A 26,889-nucleotide genomic window follows, 5' to 3' on the forward strand; every position below is an offset into this window, starting at 1 on the left:
CACCAATTTGCTTTCCAGCCAATAATATCACAATGCCAATAATAATGACGGCTGTGCAGCTCGCTTAGCGAAATGCGCTGCCCGGTGCCACATGCAAAGAACAAATGTATGCAGCCACATTCGACAAAACTGAAATGCATTGACCAGCAAAAAACCCGTTGGGTTGGAGGCATGAAGGAAGGGAAGGTTTCGCAACAGCAATTCTCACCCACCGCTCGCTTGGCCACTTTCTTTTGGGGCCACCTGTATTATTTTATTAAACCAGAACTTTTCTATAGCGCGCGAAGGCAAAAAAAAAAAGAATCAAGAGAAAAAAAGTCGAGACACCGCACGAGCCCCAAACGGCCACGCAGCGCTGAAAGGCGCCTAAAGGAGGCGCGGCAGTCGGGAAGCTCACGTGACGTGGCGTGAAAGGCGTTCCTCGTTGAACTAGGCTGCTTGAAACGCTGTGGAAACTGAACAATCCTTTTTCGTGTGAACGCGTCGCCAACCGCACGTTGCATTTCGCCGAGGCAGTAAGTGCGCCTAGCTACCACCGGACGCCTTTCACTGTCGACATGCCGCAGTCTTCGGTAAGTTCGTGCTTTGTTTCTGTGCGTTGTTATGCTCTTCGTCGCGGAACCGCCACTTGCCAGAAAAGTCATGCTTAACTACAGTGAATACCTTAATTGTTACAACTGCAACGTAGCGTCCGACCTGTATTTCTGCGGCCACCAAAACGAAAGGTCTTAAAGCAGACGGCAAATTTACAGTGGAAGGCATGCATATCGTGCAGCAAAATGAATGACAATCCCCTGCGAAGGCACGACTAGCGACAGCGGTGCCGACGGTGACGGTACCCACCACTGCTACCACTTTTTTCGGGATCCGCCGCTAAATGCGTAGCTCTTGAAAAATTGTGTCAGCAGCGCAATAGATGGCTTATTTGTGTGTGTTGACTTCCTCCGTCGTGAGGGGGCGAATTTGAACCGCCGACAATAGCTGCTGTGCCTACTCGTGCAGGTCGTTGCGGAATCTTCAACATCTACATCTGCCGTGGAATTTAGCTCGTAAAACCGGTTAAGGGAGGGAGGGGGGGCAATATTGGGCAATCTTTGCAGGTGCTGCCGATTATTGGGCATCAGTTGATGCCTAAACAGCGAACACCTGAGAGAACTGATGTTGTGAAACTCATCTATGGAATGACCTGAAATTCATTTAAAAAGTGGAATATTCTGAGTGACTGCTAATCCGTTGTGGGAACTATGTGTTACTGTCACCGTCGGTACCCGCTATGCGAAAATTCATTGGCAACATGCTTCCGTATTAGGTGTAAACTAAGGCAATGAAGAGTGGAGCCCCTTAGTGTGCAGTTTTGCTTTTCAGTTCTAAATCTGTGAGCGAAATGTTTTTTCTGCATTCTTGCAGGTCGCGTATAACTTGAAATGGGGCAATACGACCAAAAGCACCTCCTTCATTACAGCACAGGAGATGTGCGGTGAGCCCACCCTTTCTTGCGTTGCCTCTGACTTTTTTTTTTTTTTTTCACACTGCGTGAGCAGTACCAGAGGACTCTGGCAGTACTGAATGCAGTAGTGTAGAAAGAATAGATTATACGAGTGAAACAGACGCAATGCGGCCACAAATGTCAGTTGGACAAATTTGTTCCAGCGTTCGTTTTTACAACTTCCCCGTGCAGTTTTTCAGGCCGAACTTCTGTGTATTTTTCGGACGCTCATGGCCCTATAAGAACCTCAATGCATTAATCACATGCTCACTGTATTTTGTGGATTTGGGGTTCTGTAAACACGGTATTAGTCAAGCTCTTTTCTTTCGGTTTATGATACGCCCATTTTCACTGTAGAACATTTGAGCGCATTTATTACCACAATACCAGGGGCAGGATGTTGAATGGCAAAAAAATCTTCAGATTTAGCGGTAAACGATGATGGATAGAGGCGGGGATACCTTTGACTCATGCTTGCGCGTTTACCTTGTTGGCGCCGCTTTCAGATCTCCACTGGCCCGTATGCTTAGCAGTTTCTTTCATGTCTGCAGCACAATTCAAGAAGAAAGTGCGGTCCGTGCTTAAGAAGAACAAGGCGCTCGTGCGGGCCCTTGTAGCAGCCAAGACGGAGTTGGCATACTTCAAGGAGGCGGCCAGCCGGTGGGACAAGAATGAAACCCTGTACTTGCCTATGGTATGAAAACACCTTTTCCCCCACACCTCTAAAGACGTTAGGCAATGCGTCCAGCACTTCACCGTTAAATGTATGTGTGCACAGCCTCCCAAATTTTTAATAATGTAGCGGGAGCGACGACCGATCGGCATGTCAGCGCCTTATCACGGTGTTCACCGGCAAAATATGCGAGGGTACGCGCACGCCCATGGAACATTCTGTTGTTGGGCCGTCGTCTGCTCCGCTGTTCTTCTCAGGGCAGCACACCCCCTGTTTTCTTATCTGGCGAGGCCGTTTGGCTGCCGCCAAAGATATATCTAAGCAGCTTGGGGCACAAAGTTATGGAGATACAGTGGAAGGGGGTGTACCACTCTCAAGGGAACAGCGTAGCAGACGACACTCATACAGCACATAGCCGTATGCGCGTGCGCGTACCCTCGCCTATTTTGCCGGTGAACACCGTGATAAGGCGCTGACATTCCGATCGGCCGTCGCTCCTGCTATATTAAAAATTTGGGGGGATGTACACCCGCTCAATTCTTTCAATATCACGGTAGCCTTGACCACTCGTTTGAGCAGCGCTGTATGACGGAGTGACACGCAAACGCGGCGAGAGTTGCCGCATGCGAAATAAGCGCTGGCTGCGACGGCCGTCGTTTCCTAGGCTGTTTTAATAGAAGAATGCTGCCCCGCTTGTTAAAGACGATAGTCTTTCTTGGGCTACTTAAACCCAGAAATTTTGGTCTGTATGTCTGTCTGTCTGTCTGTAACTCGGTTCAGCCACTCGGCCAAAGTAAAATGCTTACTGCGCAATAGTCTTTCCAGGTTGCTTGGTTTTTCGATAGCAAATGATATTATACATCTACTGCAGAAAACCGCCGCTTGCTGTTATGTTGCCTGCACCACCTCCTGGCGGCATATGAGAAATCACGCGGCAACAGCAAAGAAAGGTTCCACTAGCTAGGTTTCACGTTCTGCTTGGAACGCACGTGGAGCACGACAACGCGGTTCTATAAACCTTGAAGTCGGCCGCCTCGATTCACGCGCGTCTCCGCCGTACTGCAGAGCTGTCATCGAGAAACCCCGCCTGTAGCAGTGGAACGCGGTAAAACCTTTAGTGTGTTTACCTTGGGATGAGCGAGACGGAATAGAAACCGCATGAGAAGTGAGCGGGAAAGCAAAGAGGGGCATTTCCTTGTCAAATGTACACAGACTATCGTCTTTTGACGACATTTGCAACGAAAGGAGCAGATACGCGGCCAATTTTTGCTTTGCTTATCACACTGCCCGCCGAACATCTCGTAACGGTACAAAGAGAGCAAGTGAAGGTGACTAATACCAGCAGCCTAACCATTCGACGAGCACATCTCAAAATGTGCGTTTCTTAGCAATTTATGAAGTATTGGCGCAACGCACCTTGTATGCAAAACAGCGTGCTAAGCGGAGGAAACGATTTGGGGCTGCGTTCTGCTCCTGGGAGAGCCTAGCAGACGATGGCCGCCACGGCCAGTGCATACGGCCTATGCCGCAACTCTCGTCGTGTTTGCCGTGTGGCTCCGTCATACGGTGCCGCGGATTAACCGAACTGTGGACGCTCCCGTGATACTGGAAAGAATGAAGCTCACACTAACGCGTAAGACTTGCAGGTAGCGAAGCTGTACGCAACAGTAGCCTGTTTACTCTTTTTCGCATCACGGTGCTTAAGCCTCGCCGCTGTACGAGCGGCCACAGCTGGATGTTCGTCTTCCTCCATCACACACGTATTTTCGCCGCACGTGGCCCCCTCGCTCAACTTTGTGGCGCGCACTTATCGCTGCGGCTGCGGCCTCCTCGCCTTCCTCCCCGCCATCGGGCCGCTGCTCCGTGCCGGGTCTTGCAGAAGGGGGTGTGGTTTGAGTGGTCACCCCGCGAATACTGCCCGAGGTGGGGTGCTGTAGCTTGCGCTACAAAAATAAAACTGGGCGGGTGTACTGTCGCGCTTTCTTTGACTCGCAACACGCGAGCGACTGCTGGAGCTGCTCCTCGGGCGGCGGTGGCTCCGCGCCATGGAGGAAAAAAAAAGCTTAGGAGAGGCCCCCAGCTATCCCCGCGCATTGGCAAAAGTGTGGAGGAAGTCACGTGTTTTCGGCGGCCATTGGAAGTCGCGTTAGCAACGGCGTCCTAGCAACAGCCCGCCCGCCGTTCGCCAGTCATGGAGGAAAGGCAGCGCCTGCCTTGTCGTCCGATTGCGAAGATTGCTGCTTCGCTTTGCTGCGCTGTGGTCTTGCGGAACTCGAAAAGGAGGCTGCGAGTTGCGACAGCTGCGATGTGAATATGTCATTTAATTTCTACTTGCAAGTGCACCTTGTACCGCGTCAAGCTATTGCTCCGGTCGCGATCACGACGCGCCTATTGAAGTGCAGATATCGTGAACGCGCCGTCCCGTCGTACGCGCGGACACCCGTCTGGTAGATTTTCGGGAAGTGATACACGGTGTGCAGTACGTAGGCGACTTGCAACCGAACGATTCGCAACTCAATTTTTTGGTTATCGCCGCTGCAATATATAGTTTGCTAGGCCGGCAATGCGCGGCAGTGCTTTTGCAACTGTTACAAGGTAGATTCCCAGTTGATATAATTCCATCGTCCTATTACCTTAGTAGGTGTCCGTCTGTTGACTGGAAGAGTGCTGGATCTGGAATCTGGATCTTTTTGTGGTCTCGCTCTGGATTTCGCTTTTCAACGCTTCATACTGCGAGGTTAGTGTATGAACGTTTTCAACTGATATCACCTTGAATTTATTGACACTGAGACAAGTTGAAACTTGGCGAAAAAACGTTTATTGACGCCACCCACCCTCTCATTTTTTTTTTTTACTCAATAAAACGTTTTGCCTCCTCCTCCTGCTCCTCCTCCTCCTCCTTCGCAAAAAATTCTATCGAAGGCACGCGAACAACGGTAAAAACATTCCACAATTTTTTAGCGTGAAATCTGCATGAAGTACTGCTTACCTATATATATAGAACGGCCGTTTAATTGACTAGTCATCTCTGGGATTGCCAGTGAAACTGCAACGCAAACTTGGGCACTTTCCAGTCCGGTAGCCGCACGGCGTTCGCCCACTGTTTGCGGCGTTCTCCATCGCTTGGGAACCTATAAACGGCGGCGATTGCAAACAAAGGATGAATGCACATCAATGTACAGCAATACTTGTCAGCGGAATGATGCACTAACCGGTGGAAAGTGACGCCCAATTCCTTGGGTACCGATCGCGACTTGCAGCCTGGCACCGAGCATTACGGCATTGTTAGAGCGAGCCGCTTCGCAAAACTGCTGCGGCCACACTGAAGACCGTGTAACGGTGTAACCGCGCGTTTAGGTTCACGGTCACGCGCTGCAAAACGGCCTTCTACCTGCCTATCAGCTGATTTCCGCCGGCTCGGCGCTGGCAGATGCAGACGACAAGAGAGGCGATACAGGACGGAGGAGGCGGAGAAGGTGCACCGAGAGAGAGAGGCAAAAAGAGTCCGCCAATGGCATGGAAGCATGGAGGGCCAATGGTCCGCCATTCGACTTACAGAAATGGCGTTTCCGGCTGCGCTGGGTGTGACGTCAGGGCCTCTCCTAAGCTTTTCTTTCCTCCATGCTCCGCGCAGAGACCCTCTCGAGAACTGACGAGAGGAGGTTAAGCTCGTCGATAATCATCTCCCCTTGCAGGCAAATACTGCCATTCAACTAGCGAACGCGCAACGGTTTAATGCACCCAGTTATGCACAGAGCTTCAGGAAGTGTGACGCATGTCGCGTTGGTTGCTGTTATCGTAACTGCAGACGCCCAGTTATGCACAGAGGTACAGGAAGTGTGACGCATGTCGCGTTGGTTACTGTTATCGCTAACTGCACATAAAAAATATTCATTGCTTGAGGCTCCTACTTGTGGGTTCGTGAGATTTTTGCTATGCTTCTCGCAATGAAAGGAGCCATTTCTCGTTCAATTGCAGCACTGATGGTCCACTGCTTGGTTCAAGGGGTTTAGGTTCACTTCAAATAATAAAAACGTGATAGCCAAACTACAACTGTTCACGCGATGATAGAACTGAAACCCCCTGCGCCGCCATTTTTGAGACGCTGCGCTGAACTACATCGGGCGCATTCCATTCTCCGCATTCGCTAGTTCAAAGGCAGGCATTACATGCTGGGGGATGGAAGGCGGGTGGGTGCTGATGATTAAGAGCTGCACCTCCTCTCTTGTTAGTTCTCGATCGAGTGTATCGCTTCGCTGTTTCACCGCCGCCTGAAGAGCAACTCATGCCGCCACTCGTGTGTTGTGAGTCAGATTGAGCGCGATAGTGCGTATGAGGTGTGGCAGGAAATTAATGCTGTTTTTTCTGTCAATTTCTTCTTGGTAATCGAGGTTTCTTATAAAGTTTAGTCTCTGCGAGGTGCTGTGTGTCAATGTTTTTAACAGCGGGGTTGTTGTAGGTAGAGCCTTCTTGTCCGACTGCTAAACGTCACGCATCACGAAGAAGCAGGTTCCCACGCCTCCCGGCGGGCTCGCACATGGCCTGGCAAAAACCGATAGCCTTGCTTAGAAACACCAATTGAGGGTGCAGTGGTTTTGAAAACCAGTGGGTTATCAGAACCACTGGGTTCTGAGGTTCTCAGAACCCAGTGGTTGTGATAACCCACTGGTCTCAGAACCCAGTGGTTCTGATAACCCACTGGTTCTCAGAACCACTGCACCCTCTATCGGTGGTTCAGGGAACCGGTTTATGCAAGGCCAGAACCACTGGGTTCTGAGAACCCAGAACCCACCGATAAAGGGCGCAATCTGGAGACGTCGCTCCAGAGGCTGAGGGCAATGGATCAACGAAGGTGGGCAGCTAAGGTTTATAGGTACCTATACTTGAAAAGCGTGGACACGCAGTGGTTAAGAAAGACCAGAAGGCTAACGATGAAATACGGAAAGAACAGTGGAGAGTCCAAAACAGCCAAGGTAACCAAAAAAGAGGCAAGGCAGATTGAAACAAATAAATGGAGGGAAAAAATGGAAGCTAAAACGTCGTTAGAGATGTACAGGGCTGAGAAATTGAACATCAAAAAGGAAAATTTTTACGATGATTCCCAGGGCAGTACTTTGCTTTTTGAGGCTAGAGCAGGTTGCCTGCGAACTAAGAGTTTTGTGGGGAAGTATTCACAAAATGATGGGATATGCGTGGTCTGCGGAAAAGAAACAAACTATGCGGCACATAGTGTTAGAATGTGAGGGTATCCATCCAAATCTACATGAAGGGAACATTGGGCTTTCAGAAGCCCTAGGATTTAAGGGCATCAGAGAGGAAGTTAACTTGAAGGCTGTTGAGGGGACGAAAAGATTAGAATGCTGGTGGACGACAAGCAAAGAGGGGAATATTGCCTAGGACAGTTACCACCTGTAACAGAGGAAAAAAATATTTCGGGCCTAATAAGCTTTAGTGCCTGCCCTAAGCACCGCTAGTATTAAACCAAGAGTGTAAAACATGGTTATATTAGTCCTTTTCGGTAAGATGACATGTCATCACCCCGCTTCAAAGGGGCAACAAATAGCAATCATCATCATCAGCTATGGGTTCAATTTGCCCCAAAACCCGCCGGCAGAAATGCCCGGTAAATAAAATAATTGCTCATGAGAATAGCAATTGTTTTTATTATACAAAATATAGGGGCTCAACAAAATTCAGCAAGTGAGCAGATCGAAGACCATGTTACTTCAGCAAAAACTGCCTTTATGACACAGTATAAACGAGCTTAACCGAGCGACCTTTCGGATTTTGGAAACATGCAGAAAGAAAGGACCTACAAGTCGTGACAATAAAAATAAGAAGTTGCAATTCATTTTTTTTTAAGATTCATTACTTTCTATGGCAAAACCGTTTAGTAACGAGGGAAGTTACCGATAACGTCAATTGCATCGGCCATGCGCCCACTGAGGCTCGTAAAAAAATTCAGTGCCCTTCCACTATGTGAAGGTGGGCGAGCAGCGGAGCTGTTTTTTTTTTTGTTTTGTTTTTTTTTTTCTTGTCCACAAACTCCGGCTCAAACAGCGTTGTAGCGCCGGGTAATCGTTCAATGGGACTGTGGCCACGCAGACGTCTTGCGTTTTCCCCATCGCGGTGTTCGGGGTTCCAAATACAGGCATCGCGCTTACGCTTGGCATCCGCATCCCTGTTATCGTCGGAGGTCTCCTTCTGTAGTTTTTGCGGCTGTTGTCGCCTATTTTTCTTAAACTAGGCAACACCAAGCTTACCCCAGTTTTTTTTAAGTCTGCTTCACTTGTAAACACAAAGTGGCTTGACTGGGAAGACTGGGAACCACGTCTCAACCCAAAAGTCGCTACCGTCCATTTCTTGATGCATTAACACGGCCCTCTACTGCACTAGGACGAGGGCTTGTTGTTTGCCCGCAGGAAGCCAATGCTGCATCGCATCTGGAAACATCATTTCTATTCTCTTGCCAGGGGCGTCTATTCTGATACCACCAACCTTTCAGTGTGCCACAATGTGTTGTGAAAACCATGAGATGGGCACATTTTGTCCCGTAACAGGTTAGGGCAATGGATTAGGAGGCGATGCCTCTGCGAGGGCAACTATTATGTGATGCGCATTTGTGTGGCAAGAAAGACCTGAGAGAGACGTTCCTCGGCTGCATTGAAAAAAAATTGGCAACTTGTGGACCCACTGCCATTTGATTAAGCCAAACTGTTTGAAAACCCAGAGCTGTCATGGAAGTCTGTTGCGGTACACCACCACTTTAAGCAAGCATCAGATTCACTCAAGAGAGCATGTAGTGTTGCATTGTATATCACTCTTGTCGTGCGCCCTGCCCGGTCTAGGTTCGCAGCTTGTCTTAACGCCGAGAGCGCTCCCTCTCTTCAAAGACGTAGCCCGCAATGTGTTGATTGATTGTGGGGTTTCACACGCCGACGCAACGCAGGCGATGAGGCGCGCCGTAGTGGAGGGCTCCGCATTAATTTTGACCACCCGGGGATCTTTAACGTGCGCCGAAATCTCGTACACACGGGCGTTTTAAATGCAGAGCATTTCAGTAACTCACGATGTCACCCGCGTTGGCGTCCGTAGTCCGCACGCACACTGCGCATGCGCGTCGAGTCGAGGCGATAGCGAACACTCTCTCGCGAGGGGCATTGGATTGGATTCGAACACTCTCTCGCGAGGGGCATTGGATTGGATTCGATTGGCTTGGCTTGGCTTGGCTTGGCTTGGATTTGGATTGGATTGGATTAAAGTGGATTGTGTTGGATTGTGTTGCGTCATAGCCGCGGCACGTTGCGTCATAGCCGCGGCAGACGCGCTGGAGCCGGCGCATGTGCAGTACTCTCTCTTCCGCGGTTTCCTCTCCTTCGGGAGCGCCGCGCATATAACCGGTGTGCCGTTCTCCGGCGAAGCAACATCCGCGCTTGGCTCAAATACCTAGAGTCCACGCCGCTTTACAAGTACGCCAACGTCGTCGACTGGGACCGGCTTGCGCAGTCCCCTCAACGTATATAAGCGGCGGAGCGCGCGTTCGGAATTCAGTCAAGGGCGTCTTTGCTTGGCTTTCACTTGACGTCAGGCTTTGCTTGACTCGAGTAGATGCGACGCATTTACTCGAGTTCCCCCCGTGGGAAGATGCGGGCGGCTTTTTTGCTTTTCGCCACCATCAGAAAAGCGGCCGCCGCGGCCGGGAATCGAACCCCCAACCTCGTGCTCACACAATGTGTTGTGCAATCGTGCAAACACAGCGTAGTGAGCCACCACGTGTCTTGTCAAGCTTGTACCGGTTACGTTTCCCTCTACTTGTTCTGCACAGCTGAAGTTGTGGCTGGAGGCAGACCTGGACCACATTCGGGCACTGTTTGAAAACCACGTGCGCGCAACCACGCTTGTCAAGGGCCTCCTCACCCCCGGTGCCAACGTCACCCTGACAGCTGCCGACAGCCTCTTGAACAAGTCAACCACTGAGAATCCAAATGAGCAGTAAGTGGTACCCTCCGGTTTTGCCTCCTTTCTACCGCTAATCTCTTGCCGCAAAAACGGAAATGTTTGTTTAGCCACAGCTCCATGTATTCACGTTGTAACAGGGCCGTAGGGAGTAGAAATGTGCGCATCGGCACAAAACTGGCCCATTCGGATGCCCCTTTGCTGCCACCACTTATGGCGTGGCCGTATCTGGATCTCGCCTCGTGGTGCAATATTGTCCACGGATTTGCTTTGCTGGAACCGCTTAAACGCCATTTCCTGCACGTGAATTAACATTGTTGGGACAACTTTAGCTCGGCACTACACCTGGCTAAGCCCAACACTGCGAGGAAGAGGGAAAAAAAACTTGTGTATTGTGTTCATCTATGGCACTGCCTTCCACCTTGCTTTGGAGTTCACTTGGGGCCCAGGTTTTTGAATGTAGAATAGGGGAAGTACAAGTACTGTTAACCAACTTTATGAACTGATGACGTAAGATAATATGTAATATATGTAACACAGTATGACAGCAGCTCTTTGTTCAACCCTGAAATCGGGGCCCGAAACCATCTACCTGTATTGTCACATCGTACCACGTCGCCCTTTGCATTGTTCCATTTCACAGACTAATTCGAGGGGGCTTGTCAAACAGCTCAAAGCAAAAAATAAATCTGTGAAAGATTAATTGTGGTTGTCAGGGGCTAACATCTATATTGTTCCAGAGTGCCGCAGCGTGCAAAAAAGGATCTCTGCACAATTTTGGCAAATTTCTACCTTACTGGGTATAAGTGTGCTGGTGTGCTGCGTTACCTTTAGGAATAAACTTTACGTACCTTCGATCTAAATGTGCTGGCGCTATCATAACGCAGGAAAATACTGTTGGAATGACTGCCGCAAACACGATTTTCTTTACAAAAAGAAATTCAGGTGTTTTTTTCCTTAAATAGAAGGTGCACACCTGTATTTTCTGGTTTGTGGCTCCCATACTAATGTTGATTGGCAGGCCCATGAGACATTGTATAGCAGATGTAATAAATTGTTCATTCGATTCCGCATCAACATGGCGAGAAACTAATTTCCACAACCTGTAGCTTTCCCGTTCCTTTCATTTGTGAATTTCAGGTCGTCACGTGATCTGCGCAGAATTTGATTTCAATATAACGCATGAATAGTTGCAAAAAAAGCAAGTGGTTTACAACATCCGGGCTTTGTAGTGCAGTTTTGTTGCTGCACACTCGGGGAGAAAGTATTTTACACCGTCCCGTATCTCTCTCTCTCTCTCTCTCTCTCTCTCTCTCTCTCTCTCTCTCTCTCTCTCTCTCTCTCTCTCTCTCTCTCTCTCTCTCTCTCTCTCTCTCTCTCTCTCTCTCCTACTTGTCCACTCGCCTGTATGCATATCTGGTGAGGGATCGGAACTTGAATCCTAAAAAGAAAAGGGGGAATACAACGCTGCGGCTGTTGCATGCTGAAATCCGATGAAAATGAAACGCTGCCAAACATGCACCCTTGCGCATATTTTTCCGTGTTAGGTTGCCTAATCTGCACTCTTGTACTACTAAGGCTTTCATCGGCCAAGCATTACTTCGCTGCACCGATCAAATTCCTAGCCAAACTTATAAGGGGCAGTGTCGTGGCTGTACCTGCCACTGTAGATGGGGGTACTGACACAGATAAACATAAGGGTTTGTATATTTGGGTATATCTACAAACTTGCTGACCTTCCTTTAACAAAACCTTAATACTTTCAGTGTTGCAAACTTGAGTACTTACCGGGCTTCCCCAACAACTGCCCTGCGCGCAGGCAGGCCTCCCCGCACCCACCAGGCAGCCGCTACGGTGGCCGAGACCGCGACATGACCGTGGTGCTCGAGGAGAATGAGAAGTACGAGACGGATATCAGGGCGCCGCTGGACGATCTTGCCGAAACACTTCACCCGGACCCGGAGAGTGGGCGCTTTTCGAGAGGTACGCATTCGACTATAAATTTGGGCCTCACCTGGAAGGAGATTGCAGTGCGTTGGTCGAAATGTGTTTAGGGGCTACATTGCACCGTTTCACCCGTTAAATTCACGATGTGGCTGCTCTTTAGCGGAACCCTGGAGGTTAGGTTCATTTCTAATCGGAGGCAAAAGAGAAGACTATGCGCAATCTATGGCCACCACACCCGCCACCACCGTCACGTCGCACTGTACCGCAAATACTTGTAGCGTGACCTACATGTTGTCGACCTAATGTGTCACTACGTTTTTAAAACTAACATTTTGGCTAGCGGTGTCCCGTAACGTGTGATGGAAATGGTGCACCGTCCAAGTGTAGTGTCACAGCAAGCGATGTGCTTTGTAGTTTGTAGGCTTCTCTTCCCAGCTTCCCACAAATATGTTGAACAGTTGAGCCAGAGTGGCACCCGCCGCGGTGGCTCAGTGGCTAAGGCGTTGCGCTGCTGAGCACGAGGTCGCGGGTTCGTTTCCCGGCCGCGGCGGCCGCTTTTCTGATGGAGGCGAAAAGCAAAAACGCCCGTGTGTACGAGATTTCGGCGCACGATAAAGATCCCCAGGTGGTCAAAATTAATCCGGAGCCCTCCACTACGGCGCGCCTCATCGCCTGCGTTGCGTCGGCGCGTTAAACCCCACAATCAATCAATCAATGAGCCAGAGTGGCCATCGTGCGGCAAAGTCAACTTTTTGTGCACCGTGGCTATGGTTTGGAGAAAAAAACGCGGCATCTTCTTTTTCAGTACGCTTCGTAGACACCCTGAAATACACTGATAAACCGTTTCACGTCCGCAGACCCCCATTTGAAAACCGCTGCTTTAAGTACTGCATGACCGTCATGACCCTTTAGCTTAAAGCCGCCTGCGTTAAACCTTCCTCTCCGCTCACACCCTGTAGGAAATCAGCACTATTATCACTTTAACAGAAAATTTATTAGTGCAATCCTGTATTAAAAAGGAAGCTTTTCTCCACTTTCGTGGATATCACGCACTGATCATCCCTATTAATTGAGCGTTCCACATTGTCGCACGAACATATATTTTTTTCATTTAGTGCTAAAACTCCTAATGAATGGAACCACCTGCAGGCCTCAGTTGCTGCTAACATAACCGATCCCTCTACGTTTAGAACTGCTATTAGAAATAATTTTGTTAATCCCCATCTATTGTTTAACTTCCTTTTTTCGGTAACCTTTGGTGTGTACATGTTCTGTATTTCATTCCACTCCCACCTCTAACGCCTTAGGGCGTTGAAGATGCAATAAAGGATTTGAACTGAAATAAAACTGTTCAGTCGGTATACGACTTTGCGTCGTGGTCTCAAATGGCTAACTTAAAAAGAACAAGCATCAGCGCACACAGGGGTGATGCTGCTGTGATTTTTAGCTCATTTTCACACATTAGTCTAGCCTGCCATGTGACAGGGGGATGACGTATCAACCAAACCGCGCTTTCACCTGACTGTCCAAGAAGAGTTGGCCTGTTGTACCATCACAAGCCGTCGCAAGTCGGCTAGCTGTTCTCGTAATGCATTTACCTTCGCTTAGGACAACTTGATTCAGCTGGTGTTGTTTTTTGTTTGTTTATATACTAATGGACGAGGAATCGCGCTTTTCTGCTCTGCATGCTGCGAAAATTGCTTCAAGCAAGCAGTATTTTCCCGTTTTTCTGTGCAGTCACCTTCCGGAAGAAGAGCAGTCGCTCGGGCCGTCATCGCAGCCTTCTTCCAGAAGATCCTCTGCTTGCCTCCATTGATCCACCATCGGTTGTAGCAGCAGCTGCCGGTGCGTAGGCTATAAACTTAAAAAAAACAGAAAAACATGAAAACAGTGGAAAAGCAATTCGAGTATAGGAGAAACGCAGGGCAATGATAGAGACGTAGACAGGCCAATTGCAGCGTTGTTCTTAACCAAATACGACCATCGATGTCAGTATCAACACAGGATCTTTCAATGCACTAAATAGGCCTTCGTCATTGCAGTCTTTGTCACTTAGCAAGCTGCCGCAACGTTGTCGGGCTTGCAGAAATACGCAGACACCGGAATTAGGGGGAGGGCCAATACCACTGACTAGCAGGGGGTGTGTCACTATCCATGTCGGCGCTCATTCAGTTCATTGCGCCCCAGCCATCTGATCTTGGTGCAGCGAAGACGTCCGCACCCACGCGTGTGCCGTTGCCTGCATATTAGGACAGGCAGAGTGCCGGACGGTGTGCAAGAGATGTCAGTCTCAAAGAACTAGCCTGAGCAGTGATCGGCCACAGTGTTTTAACCGCAGAGCTGTTCTAGATCGGGCCTTTTCGTCCGTCTGCTGTCGGTCGTGCGTCACGCAGGGGTAGGAGCAGGTTCCCCCACACACCGATACAAGGAGCAGTGGTCTCGTAGGGACGGTGCCGATTCCTTTGCGCGGACCGTATAATTTGCGCGGTGACGGCTCTGCCATTCTCAGGCGAGAACACATTGACGTTCGAGTCGGCAGCTTTTCGGCAGATTTCACACTGGCTGGAACTGGGTTTAGTATCTTTTGGTGGCGTTACTTGTCATGTGTCCACTGGCGCAGTTTTATGTTTTGATTATTTTCTGTCGTTGGCGAATTCTTTTGGAACTCGGTGAAGTGACATTATGTTTTCAAGGCTCTTTTCAGTAGTGGCACGGGCATTTTTTTTGCAGTATCGTTACAGCGAACTTGTACTTCTTACATTAAGAGTATTTCGCAGTACATTAGATCTGGCCATTCGCATTTTTAATACTACTTGACATTTTGTTTGGCTGTTGCTTTTGCAGTTTCATAGCAAATTCCTTCCGGCACGGCAGGATCTTCTTTCTGCCCCGCCTCCCCCCCCCCCTCCTTGCAGGAAAGTTTTGAATTATGTGAGCATAGCTTATACAATTTTAGAAAGTTCTGCATCTTTTATTGCAAAAGAAATTGGTGGAATATGTTTCCAGCGTCCTAAAATATGTTGAACGTGAAAAGTTTGTAGCACTGAGGCTACCGATGTCAGAAATTGCTTGTACAGAGAAGCGTCTGACCTTCCGGTACGACTTGAATTGTTTCGTCACGTTGGACTGCCTTATGCTTTTGTGTTTCTGTGGTGCTCTCAGATGTTGACATGGAGGCCTCAATCCTCGTGGCAGAAGTCGCGGGGCAGGAGAAGGTCGCCGGCGCAGATAATGTGGTTGTGCCGCCAACAGAAGAGCTCAAGGGCCACAGGTAATCCGTTACTTTTTTTTTCTTACAGTGCAGTGGCGAAGAGTTGTAGGGATGTGCGAAGAGATTTCTGATTCTGAAGCAGATATGACGAGAATAACGATTTTGTTTCAATAATTTCTATACAAATCGAACCTTTAGCGACTTTGAATAAAGAATCAGGATTGTAACCTCTGTGGTGTGCTACTAAACCTATCCTGTGGAACTAAAGGCTTGTTTAAAAGAGTTTGAAATTTTCCTAGCACAAACCAAATGTAAAGCTAGCTAGCTATACCGCTGCTTTTAGCTTTATTGGTGATACAATTTATCCGCAGCAAGTTTTCTCCTATGTGGTGACCTCAGCCACAAGTGCTTATAATTGGGATATGACTATTCTCTGACAAGTTATATGATTAACACAGTTTGCTTGTGAAAAAGAAATGTAAATGCCAGTTCTGTGAACTTTTGTGCCAGCTGTAGGAAAAAGATACGCGGATGGGGCACCGCAAGGCATTAAAGACCGGCCTGGTTTACAAACCCCCTCGGACATTCTCTCACGGCGGGATATCATCCCCCCCGCTCCAACCGTATGCTCGCGGGTCCATATTCTTGCGCTGCCGACGCCTGAATTGTAGTTCTAAAAACACGCGTGCACCGTACGCGCAACAGTCTTTAAATACCCAGTTTGTGAGGAGCATATTTCATCCATGATATCAGCTATAACAGTGAATGAGAACAAAATCAATGCACGTGCTTATAATCAACATGCACTATACGCAACCTACCATCGCTACTGAGCAGTGTTTAAGGCCTTTTGGTTAAAGCTTCATTGTAGTTTCTAGGAGTACGAAGCTAGCAAGATCACCACCTTTCCTATGTCCATATAGAAAAAAAGGAACATTGAGGTAAACATCCACTTAGGGTCATTAATTAGAAAAACCTTGAGATACATAAAGGCGCAGCTGGGCTTTCTTATTTAGATAGTGTTGGCGAGGACAGCTTGGGCGAGTCCACATTGACAGAATGCGCAAAAGGAGTTTGCAAAGTACCTAGGAGATGTAGGAAATTTCTAGAAGAGAACTCCACAAGAGCACCTTCCTCTTGCCGTTTCGCCGCACATTCCCGCTGCATTGTAAAAAAGCCTGTATTTGCTAGCAAAAAAGCAATTGCACGTTTGCAAAAGTAAATCGCAGAAGCTCAGTGCGACATAGTCGGTGCACAACTATAGGTTATTCAGTTGAATCCAGTCGCCATACCATTTAATCCAGGCGCCAGCCAATATAATCCAGACCTTATGTAATTTAATCCAGGTGACAGTGAATTTAATCTCTTCGCCAGCTACCAGCTACCATAAAAATGTTCAGCAGTGCTTTGTGCGAAATTAAGCACAACTTGGCGGACTTTGTTGTGCGTGGTTTGGTAAAAACGTGGTGTTTCTTGAGCCATTATGTGCAAAATATCGTATGCGAACAGCTTAATGTACATTTACTAACACGCCCAGATCGTCGGTGCCGCGTGCTGTGAGCTGATCGTGTACGAGAGTGCCGTCGATTACACACGTCAGAAGTATCGCCTGCTTTTCGCGTAATAACGACTTCAGAAGCTCCTTTGACAAAAATTGGCCGCGTATCTGCTCCTTTAGTTGCAAATGTCGCCAAAAGACGATAGTCTTTGTAGACATTTGCCGAGGAAATGCTCCCCTTTGCTTTCCCGCTCACCCTCTCATGCTGTTCCTGTACCGTCGCGCTCATCCCAAGGTACACACACTAAAGGTTTGCGCAAGGCGATTTGAATTTACCGCGTTCCACTGCTACAGGCCGGGTTCCTCGATGCCAGCGCTGCTGTACGGCGGAGACGCGCGTGAAGGGAGGCGGCCGGCTAGAAGGTTTATAGAACCGCGTGGCCGTGCTCCACGAGCGTTCCAAGCAGAACGTGGAACCTAGCTAGTGGAACCTTTTGTTGCTGTTGCCGCATGATTTTTCATATGCCGCCAGGAGGCGGCGGTTTTCTGCAGTAGATGTAGAATATCATTTATCAAAAAACCAAGCATCCATGAATTTTTTTAACAAAGGAACACTAAATATCCTTTGTGCACTAATTTCCTGTCTTATATTTGCGTAATGTCTTGTTCTTTTTCAACAAAGCTGACAAGTATGAACATATAAACCGGGCTTAGACGTTTACATGTGGCTGTGAGTATATAAGACTATTGCGCAATATCAGTTTTACTTTAGCCGGGCGGCTGAATCGAGTCAGACGGACGGACGGACAGACAGAAAGCAGGCAGACATACAGACAGACCAAAATTTCTGGGTTTAAGTAGCCGAAGAAAGACTATCGTCTTTAAAACACATTACTTAAATGTCCTTTGCAGTCTGATTTTCAATTAATGAATACTTTTCTGCGGCGTTAAGCATTACATCCGAATTATAATACTGTCTGCGAGATCGTCAGAAATATCACCTGCTCGCGACAGAAGTGTATTCTCGCGTGACAATACGCTGGCAAATCTGCTGTCGTAAGAATACCCGAGCAGACGATACTTCTGACGATCCGCACACGGCACCAACGGATCCAATGAGACCGCTCTCCTGGTCAGCGGTGGTTAGTAAATGTCCATTAAGCTGCGCGCATATGATATTTTGCACATAATGGATCAAGAAACACCCAGTTTTCACCACACCACGCGCAACAAAGTCCGCAAGGCTGCACCTAATTTCGCAAAAAACACTCCTGAGAACCTTCTGACAGCTGCATTAAATTTTTTCGCTCTTGGATTAAACTCGCTTGCACCTGTATTGAATTCTATGGCGATTGGATTAAACTGAGCGGGAAAACCAGTAGTTTTACTTCGGTCTGAAGAATATATTTTTCATGTTTATAGCGAAGCATTTATTTTTTTGCACGGCATTATTTCATCGCATGTACGAGTTTATTGAAACAATCGCCAATTTGCCATTTCGAGCTTTTATATACTTCGAAAAGATTGAAACTTTTTGTATAGTGAAAATCAATTCAAATCCGAATCAAATGTCTTCTTATTTGTATCTGTATGCGCACACTCTTATCTGATTTTTTCTTCAGCCATTGCCATTATTTCCGGGGTGCCCTGTACCAAATGCAGTATTTTCTTTTACATATTCACAGAAATTGAGTCAATGCTCTAAGTGCAGAGGGTCTGAACAGTCATGCATTTGAGTCTTTCGCATGCTTGGACTATTGTAGAATTTTAAGCATTCTGTCCAAACAAATATTCGCATAGTAGTAGCAATTTCGCGCTCCGGTTTCTGCTGTACATGTTGCTAGATTGCACTATTCGTCACAAATTTTCAACGTTAACATAAGGAAACCCAAAATTCTACTGCTTAATGTAAATGTTTGCAGTGTATAAGATGGAGTACTACCACCAAGCGTTGGATGTTTCTGGTATTGACACACCGCAAGGAATAATAGTGAATGAAGTATTTTGTCCGTTTTCAAGAAAATGAAAGCAGCCGCTGCCACAGTGGGCTTCGATTTTAAATTCAGCTGCACTCGTGCCTGCGTGCACATGCATGCGAGCAGTTATGTCACCTGTACCATGCACATTGTTGCTAGAAGTATGTGAATATGAAATTTTGGACTACGGACCTAATAAAAATAGTGAAAACTTTGTAAAAATGAAATCTAATATTTTCGTATGCAAGTACCTTGCTGTAGTTTGTAGAGCCTCTAAAATAAATACAAAAAAGTCGGACTTTAAGCAGTCGGAACACAACCCATCTGTCTGTACATGAACTAGTGCTTGATAATATAACTGCAAATCAGATTGAGACAAGATAGTAAACTAATGGAACAAAAGTTTCTCAACATGTCGTGAATGCAAGCGGTATATTTGACTCGCCCATCCCGTCATTACAGAAGGTCTAGGCATGATAGTGGCTGCTATGACCTTAGTGCAGGCCAAGGAGTAATAACGCTCGATTATTTGCTTCTGTAAAATTTACAAGCCAAAAACGTTTCCTGTTAATATAAGGATGCAAGTTCCTACCACTGCAGCTAGCATCATTCTGGTACTGCGTTCACTTTTGTGCAAGTCTTGCACGTGTTATGCTTCGTAGCACAGCTTACGCATTGTGCAAAAATGCGAACCCCAAAGAAAAGGAAAATCAGGCAGTGAAGCTTGAAGGTTTGCATGTCATGTGGTAGAGCTAAATTTTATTGCTTCGAATTGAATGTATGTATAAATCTTTACTGGGCACATGGGTGGCCAATTTCGCTGCGAATCAAATACCAGACACTCTGCAAAGTATTCGATTTTGTCGAATGTAGGCACACCTATTCTTATAACTAGTGAAGTGTCGCCATTACTTTGAATCGACCTCCTGACCCAATGTTAGTCCTGCTGACAAAAAAAATGGCTATTGAGCAGTGGAGGGAGATTAGGCCTCCCTTTCTAGCCCATATAAAGAGTTCTCTCTCTAGGCCTCCCTCCTGCCCACCTTTTTTTCTACATGTCGCCTCTTATATCTACTCTTTACTAAACGAGAAACTCGTGTAAATCCTCCTGTTAATACTACCTTGAAACAGAGCTCTGTGTAATCTATACACGCACCTGTCCTCCGATTTATTTTTTCCGCTCATCGTTGTGGCGTAGCAATTATAGTGTAAAGCTTGGGTGCAAGGAACCCTTGTCTTGGGTGCAAGGAACCGCGGTGCACATAGATGACGGCTTCAATGCCCTGTCACCCTGACCCATGCAGCGCACACGAGCACAGTGCGGCCTTCAACCACCAGCCCAAGACACCACGCACCCCATGCAGTGCAGCCAAGGAGGGTGCCAGCTTTCACTCTTGGTTTGGAGACTCGGGTTCTAGCCCTGCGGCGATGAGGGTGCAGCAGAGGAGGCCACCTTGGCCTGCGATACCCGGTTGGTGTCGCTTGCCCTTTTGCTCAGCACCATCTGTGCAAAAACCTTGCCTTGACATCTTCGTGTAATCGATACTTCGAAAGGCTGACTACTGGGGGGCATCGGTTCGCAAAAGGGTAATCTAATAGGTAGATGGCTCGGATCGGCCTTTAGTCTTGGTGAGACTGAATTTAGTATGCGGCCGATCTCCACTCTAGGCAGTCCGAGTGTTTTTGTTGTCTTTCCTGCTCGTTTACACTGCCATCTGTGCTCATTCCAGCAGCGGTTGCAGTGTTGCTGAGTGCTCTTTCACTTTGTCCCACAGGGAGCGCCGTCCGACCTCGTCGCAACACAAGCACGCCCGGTAATTATAACCATTTTGTAATACACTAAGCAGTGGAGCCACTTCCGTTGTTTACCCTGTTGCTCATGTACCACTACCACTCAATGAGAATCTACTCGGCTTGAAAGATCTGCCGAAACTTGCCGCGGTGAATGCTGTTTGTTGCACTGAAGCTGAGAACTCGTAGCGACATTGGCTCTTTCCCTGTTTAGTGAGCAAGGCAATTTGAGTCACTGCCCATTTCTCGCAAATTTAATGTGCGTCTGATCCGGATGCGAGAGCCATTTTAGGGTGTTTTCATAAAGTTGCAGACGCTGCGTTGCAACACGCAGTTTCAGCAAGGGCGAATTGGTAACTAGCGTCGCAACAGCGTCTATGGAGGATGGCTGCTGTGGCTTACTTCATCATTGCACAGCAGGTGGATGCCAAGTGTGTAAGCACTTTTAATCCCATTTTGAAGTTGGACTATCCTATGGTAGGGAATGTTGCACTTATTTGTAGCTGTTGTATTTTGTAATGTCGCACGAGCCCTACTGTGGGGTAGTACTTGAATACATGGACGGGACAAATTTTTGCACACGCCTTTCGTTTCCATTTTTCTCTCCAGTTTAGACAGCAGCGTCTTAATGCTTGGTGCGGCTTAAAAAATGCCGCGCATTACTATTACTTCAAATTGACATCCCTCCTCTCCAGTACACCGATCACCACAACCTCTTCATACCCAAGTTTTCTTCTGGTAATCCTAAACACTGTTGTTTATCGGCAGGTTCCATGGCACAGGGATTGAGCTTGCCAGTTAATGAGGACAGCCCAGGGGTGACAGAGTCCCCGTTGCTGTCTCCCACTTGCGTATTCGACGTGGGCTTCATGGAGACCCCCAGCCCAACCCAGGTCATGAGCAGGAACACCCTGTCACCAGAGAAGCCGGCCCCGTCTACAGGGAAAGTGGCCGAGTTTCGGGTCGACCAGAATGGTCCACCCAAGGGAAAAACTCGACCCAGACGGTCAGCCCTGAAGGCGCAATCATCGGAGGGTTTGGTGAGTGGCAGCAAATCGATGACTTGCACGAAAAGGACAAAACCTCGGAATTGCATAAACTGTACTCGGGCATCGAAAAGTTGTCTGTGGGACAAATGCAAGTGGACAGTTGCGCGGAATGTTGCTAGAATGCAGGGCATTATGTGTGTATGTGTGTGTATGTGCGTATGTATGTGTGTACGTGTGTGTTTGTGTCTATGTGTATGTATGTGTGTATGTATGTATGTACGTATATGCGTATGTGTGCATATGTATGTTTGTGTGTATATTTGTATGTGTATATGTGTGTGTATGTATGTGTGTATGTGTGTGTCTGTGTGTGGGTATGCGTGGGTATAGGTGCGTATGTGTGGGTGTGCATGTATGTGGGTGCGTGTGCGCGCACCCACTACACATCACCCACCCCAGAGAGGAAATCAATAGCAATCACCATCAAAACCAATAGCGAGGTTTAGCAAAAAGAAATGAATGGGGTGGGAGGAAGTGCATTGGAGGCGGGATTCGCGGTCAACTAAAATTCCCTCGAGGACTCCCTGGTGTCCGCGGACACCCATTTTAGAACCCCTGTGGTACACCCTCTGTCCCCCTTTTGTCTTGGCAGCAAAGAAAGGCGGCACGCCAAACCTTCTTTGGCCCCTCCCCTTCTCGACCGACGGCTGGAGGCGGAGACGCAGCAGCGGACGTGATAAACGACGTGGCCATCCCACCTGCCCTAAGCGTCAATCGACAGCAGCAGGACGAGGGAGAAGGCGACACGCAACTTCCTCGATGCTCGGCTGCCCTCGACGTAGCGGGCCCTCGCCCGGAGGGGAACTCTGCTCTCCAGCCAAGGCAGGACCTCAGCGACAAGAAGCCGCCACAGGCCAGGAAGTCACGGGGGAGGAAGAAGACCGCAGACTCCAAGGCACCTGTTGCTCCCCAGCCTGCCGACCCTTCTTCCCCTCCCTCTCACACTCGGCGCCGTGGTCGCTTGACCCTGGCGGAACCCACGGCTGCCGGCCCCTCTTCGTGTGAGCGCTTGTTATTCATGACGGGTTCTTGCACTTGTCTCTGCGCATGCTGCATAGACCACCTTATTAATCAAGCTGCTGTGTATCAAAATTTAGTTGGCAAATCCTTCCGAAAGCGCAACTCGGATGGCTTGTGCTACTTTGCCCGCACTACGTGATCGCCAAAGAATCCCCTACTATTCGCGCTTGAAATTTACTGCAAAATGTCAGCTTCGCAGTCCTAGTTGTTCCACTTTTAATGGCTTTCGTAAGCCAACTTAGCATCTATACCTTGAGTCCGACAGTTCTGAGGAACAGTCTTGGGTAACCTAGTGGAATGAGGATGACCTAAAAGACTGGATTGGCGCAGGCGCCGTGTATTGCCTCACAGGGGGAAAGCGTTTTGTCGTCTATTCACGGGCGTGCAAGTACGCAAATTGACACGCACATCCATGAGGGCTGTCATTGTCATTCTCTGCGCTCAGACCATTTCGATTGAATTCGAGGAACGAACCCCAACTGAATCAGGGTTCCCGTAGCTGCCACAAAATGGTCGTCCCTGACAGTGGTGAATTGCAAGGCGAGTGCTCCCCTTTGATGCCTATTGCATCTTCTCATTCCAGCGGTAGGCGAAGGCAGCCCGCCTCGGAGGCCGTCGGGGCGTCCATCGCGCGGCCCCCCAAAGTGCCCTACCTACAAGGAGGCGAACCTGAGGCTGTAAGTTAAAACCGCTCTCGCCTTTTGGGGGGGCAGAGTTAGGTGGGCCTAGTGTAAGAGGACTCAAGCGGTGTGAAGGCAAGCCAGAAAGTGTGCTTATTGACAGTCTAGGGCGCCTATCGGTTATCGATCATTGCCAATTCTTCAAGATGGGTAGGTAGCAGACATTTATTTGAGCGGCAGGTCAGACTGGTGGGGGGAGAGGGAAAGGTGTGGTGGCGAGGTACTTGTCCTTGTAATGTGCTTCTGTTCATGCACAGAGCAGTTGTAGTAATGGTACATATTGTAAATAAGGTAGGGCGACCGATCTATTAACCTGCCGATTAATTGACAAATACATTTTTCGGGATTAAATCGCTAATCGTTTAATCGGTTCAACTCGCGCAAGCCTAGTAACCGAGATATCAGGACACCTAAAACTTGCGTAAGCTTATCTAAGGGCGTCGACTTACAACAGCGCATTCATATACCATGGTTAGAACCGAAACTTTGGTGTTGCAACAGAGACGAGAGGTGCCGGTCCGCTCCTTCGAGAAATACGCCATCCAGTCACATCAACGCCATGCGATGGTCTATTGTATCCCCCTGGAGAGACTGTTAGAACAAAAAGGAAGCCGAAACCGAGATGTAGTTTTATTCTTTTTCCTTCTCCCTCACAATTACCCCAACCGATTAACCGATAAACTAATTTATTGGCTGCCGACTAATCGGATTAAAATTTTGGATCGGTGCCAACCCTTATTGTGGGCGCTAATGGTGTGGATGAACAAGTGAAGTACACCGAGTTGAAATTGCAAGGGTTGGCGTCGCGCTGCTGAGAAGAGGAACGTGGGTTCGATCCTGACCCATTTTTCCCGAGCGAGGTTATAAAAAGGAAAACGTTCGTGTGTCAATATTTCGGTACATGTTGAAGACCCCCGGGAGGTCTATGTCTGTAGCCCTGCACTACGGTGCACCTCATAAGTTATATTACAGACGTTTTATAGCTTCGGCATGTGAAACCCCCAAAGTTTACCCCTTTTTTTTTTATTTGGCACTGAAAGGCTGTGACATTGCAGATGCTTGGAGTTAATGACAGTGGTACATGCAGGCTGATTTGTGCGCAGTAATTTTGTGCCTCGTGTGTCCTTCTCGACTTTGGAATGTCTGCCTTTTTCACCTGCAACAAAGGAAGGGGTGGCATGGCAGCACAAGGGGTGGTAATGTCGTGTGAAGCTCTTTCCAAGCGAAATTTAAGGAAACTAGGGTTTGGCGTGACATGCGATGCATAGAGCAAACAGCTGCAAGTAACAAAGGAACTTTGCTGCATTTTAGTTCTGCCCAAGTTGTCGTAGTTGCTGCGATTGTATCCTACCCGAGATCACACCACTGCAATGTACGTCGTTTTCTTCTCTTTCCAGGAAACTGCGGAGACCGTAGACCTGCGCGCCTTCAGCAGCAGACTTTTTAAGTTATGACCTATCAAATCGTAAAGTGGTTAGTGTGCATTGCGTAAAGACATTGTTGCTAATTACCTGTCATATTTTAATTGTATGTATTTTTTACACTAAATCTGCATATTTTAAATTCAGTTGTAGACGCTGCTGCTTCCACAGCAGAAGCATTTTTTTTCCTCCTTCCCCACTCCCCCACTCTTTTTATCCCACTTGACTTTGTGCGGCTGCCATTCGCAGCAACACATTTATCTTTTGACAAAATATTAAGCCTATATTGATCTGCAAGCCCCGCATTTTCAAGAGCGGGCCAAATAAAAAGAACGTAATGACTCCGTGTTGTCTGGTCTCAGCCTCCTTTGCAAACACTGGAGCACCCCATTGTGGCCTGTCGTATACGCGGAAGTGATTGAATTTTTCTCCACCGGTTTGAGTCGTGAAGCCGATTTTGCCACTTCATGCACTGAATCTCGCTTTAAGGAATTGTGCCACAGCTCTTCTGTAAACATTATCTACTGCACCAAGAAATTGATACCATGTCAGGTCGCCATAATTCTGCCGAAATGTCGTGCGCCGAAATCTCGCCGACATCACGTGCGCCGAAATCTCGTACACACGGGCGTTTTTGCTTTTCGCCTCCATCAGAAAAGCGGCCACCGCGACCTCGTTACTAGTTCACTATAACCTCGTGCTCAGCAGCGCAACGCCTTAGCCACTGAGCCACCGCGGCGGGTTTTCACTCCAGTCTCCCCGTTGAACTTCAGCTAACCGTTGGCGTCAATTCTTTCCCGCAATACCTTGAAGAGTCCTTCATGAGGAGTGTTGTAGTACAGGTCTTCTACATCCAGGGAGAATCCAAAAACTCCATCCCACCTCCCACTTTTCAACGCGCACACATCGTCCGACTCCTTACTAAGAAAGGGTCGTTCAGCGGCAACCGGGCAAGATGTCGCTGCAGGAGCGTCCAACTTGAACCTGCCAAGTGCCTCTACCGGACACAATAACCCTAAACGGGCAATCCGGCTTGTGCGTCTTTCCGGTGTAAAAAAAACACCCAGAGCACCAACCGCTGCCTTTGTTTGCTGCTTTCTACACGGAGTCTAAATTAAGATCGCCCAGCGACCTCTGTGCCCTTGCCTTTGTTTTCTTGGGATTAAAACCCATTTGGCGAAAATTTTTGCTTATAGCACTCTTAGCCCTCTGCTGGAACGCGGCAGAAGAAAGTACGACAAATCCGCCTTCTTTGTGAGCCTGAACGACCAACAAATAGTTGCGGCGTAGGGCAGCAACAGCGTTTCCAAAACACAGTGGTGACGTCATGTTTAGTTGGAAGTGGCGCTTCGTTTGTCTTGCTCGTTTTTTCTTCTAGTGTCCGCGAATTTTCTTGCGCCTTTAAAATCTGTGATCATGTTGAACCAACTGGCCCACATCAAGTTTTTTTTAATTGCGATAGTATGCCCGTTGGCATAAATACTATGCTACAAGTATAGGTTGTTGCTATCCCACTGCTCGTAATTTCTGATGTGAAATCAGGGGTTGCCAGGCTGGGGTTTGAGAGGGCAGGCCCAAACTGTCTGATCAACGCCGCTTGCAGAATCATTGCCTAACGCGTGAGCTAAAAATGGCCAAACAGCCACTCTCCTTTTGCTCTCTCCTACCCTTGTCCGCTCCATAGCCTTCCTACGTGTTTTTATGTCCACCAGCCAGCGCCGCTTCTCGGAAACTATGCAAAATGGTTGGCAGTTTGTCTAGCGTTCCCCAGGCGACGTTCCTACGCCTTGTTTGCACCGTGCCTGTCTGCCTTGGACTGTCGCTGATAAAACCGCCTTTGCCACTGCGGACGCAGACCCACTTGTGCTGCCGCAGGCTGATGCCGGCGTTGCGCGCTTACCTACTGGGATCACGTGCCGCGAAACTTTCTGTGGGCATCCCCTTCTGTCCCTCCACATTTCGGGCTTGTTTTGTCCACTCTGTTCGCACTCCGCACCGGTACGCAATTCTAAAATTGAAAATTGTTCTGTAGAAGTGACCTGACAGCGTCGCTGGACCCTCAACTGCTTATCCTTTTGTTTTCTATGATTTCCTGAAATTTACAAGCACGTGATATGTTTTGGAAAGTAATGGTAGAAGTGAGCGCATGAACAAAAGATTTGCACGCAATTTTTTCTTCCC

At 48.2% G+C, this 26,889-nt stretch overlaps 1 protein-coding gene and 1 long non-coding RNA gene across 2 annotated transcripts in view; both read left to right on the top strand.

Annotated features, from left to right (window-relative positions):
- LOC144145730 (uncharacterized) overlaps window positions 1–26,889 on the top strand; it is a 206,048-nt gene that overhangs the window by 76,902 nt on the left and 102,257 nt on the right. The window lies entirely within an intron of this gene.
- Window positions 392–25,050, top strand: LOC144144343 (uncharacterized). The gene is made up of 13 exons (XM_077675756.1): window positions 392–572; window positions 1,408–1,477; window positions 2,038–2,180; window positions 9,985–10,151; window positions 11,935–12,098; window positions 13,800–13,907; window positions 15,225–15,333; window positions 20,052–20,218; window positions 20,523–20,561; window positions 21,307–21,578; window positions 22,180–22,588; window positions 23,191–23,284; window positions 24,685–25,050. The coding sequence occupies exons 1-13, from the start codon at window positions 558–560 to the stop codon at window positions 24,701–24,703; spliced, it is 1,776 nt and encodes a 591-aa protein (XP_077531882.1). The 5' UTR covers window positions 392–557; the 3' UTR covers window positions 24,704–25,050.

The sequence above is a fragment of the Haemaphysalis longicornis genome, unplaced genomic scaffold (assembly GCF_048455015.1).
Source record: "Haemaphysalis longicornis isolate Haplotype H1 unplaced genomic scaffold, Haemaphysalis longicornis Haplotype H1 scaffold_7, whole genome shotgun sequence".
Lineage (NCBI taxonomy): Eukaryota > Metazoa > Arthropoda > Arachnida > Ixodida > Ixodidae > Haemaphysalis > Haemaphysalis longicornis.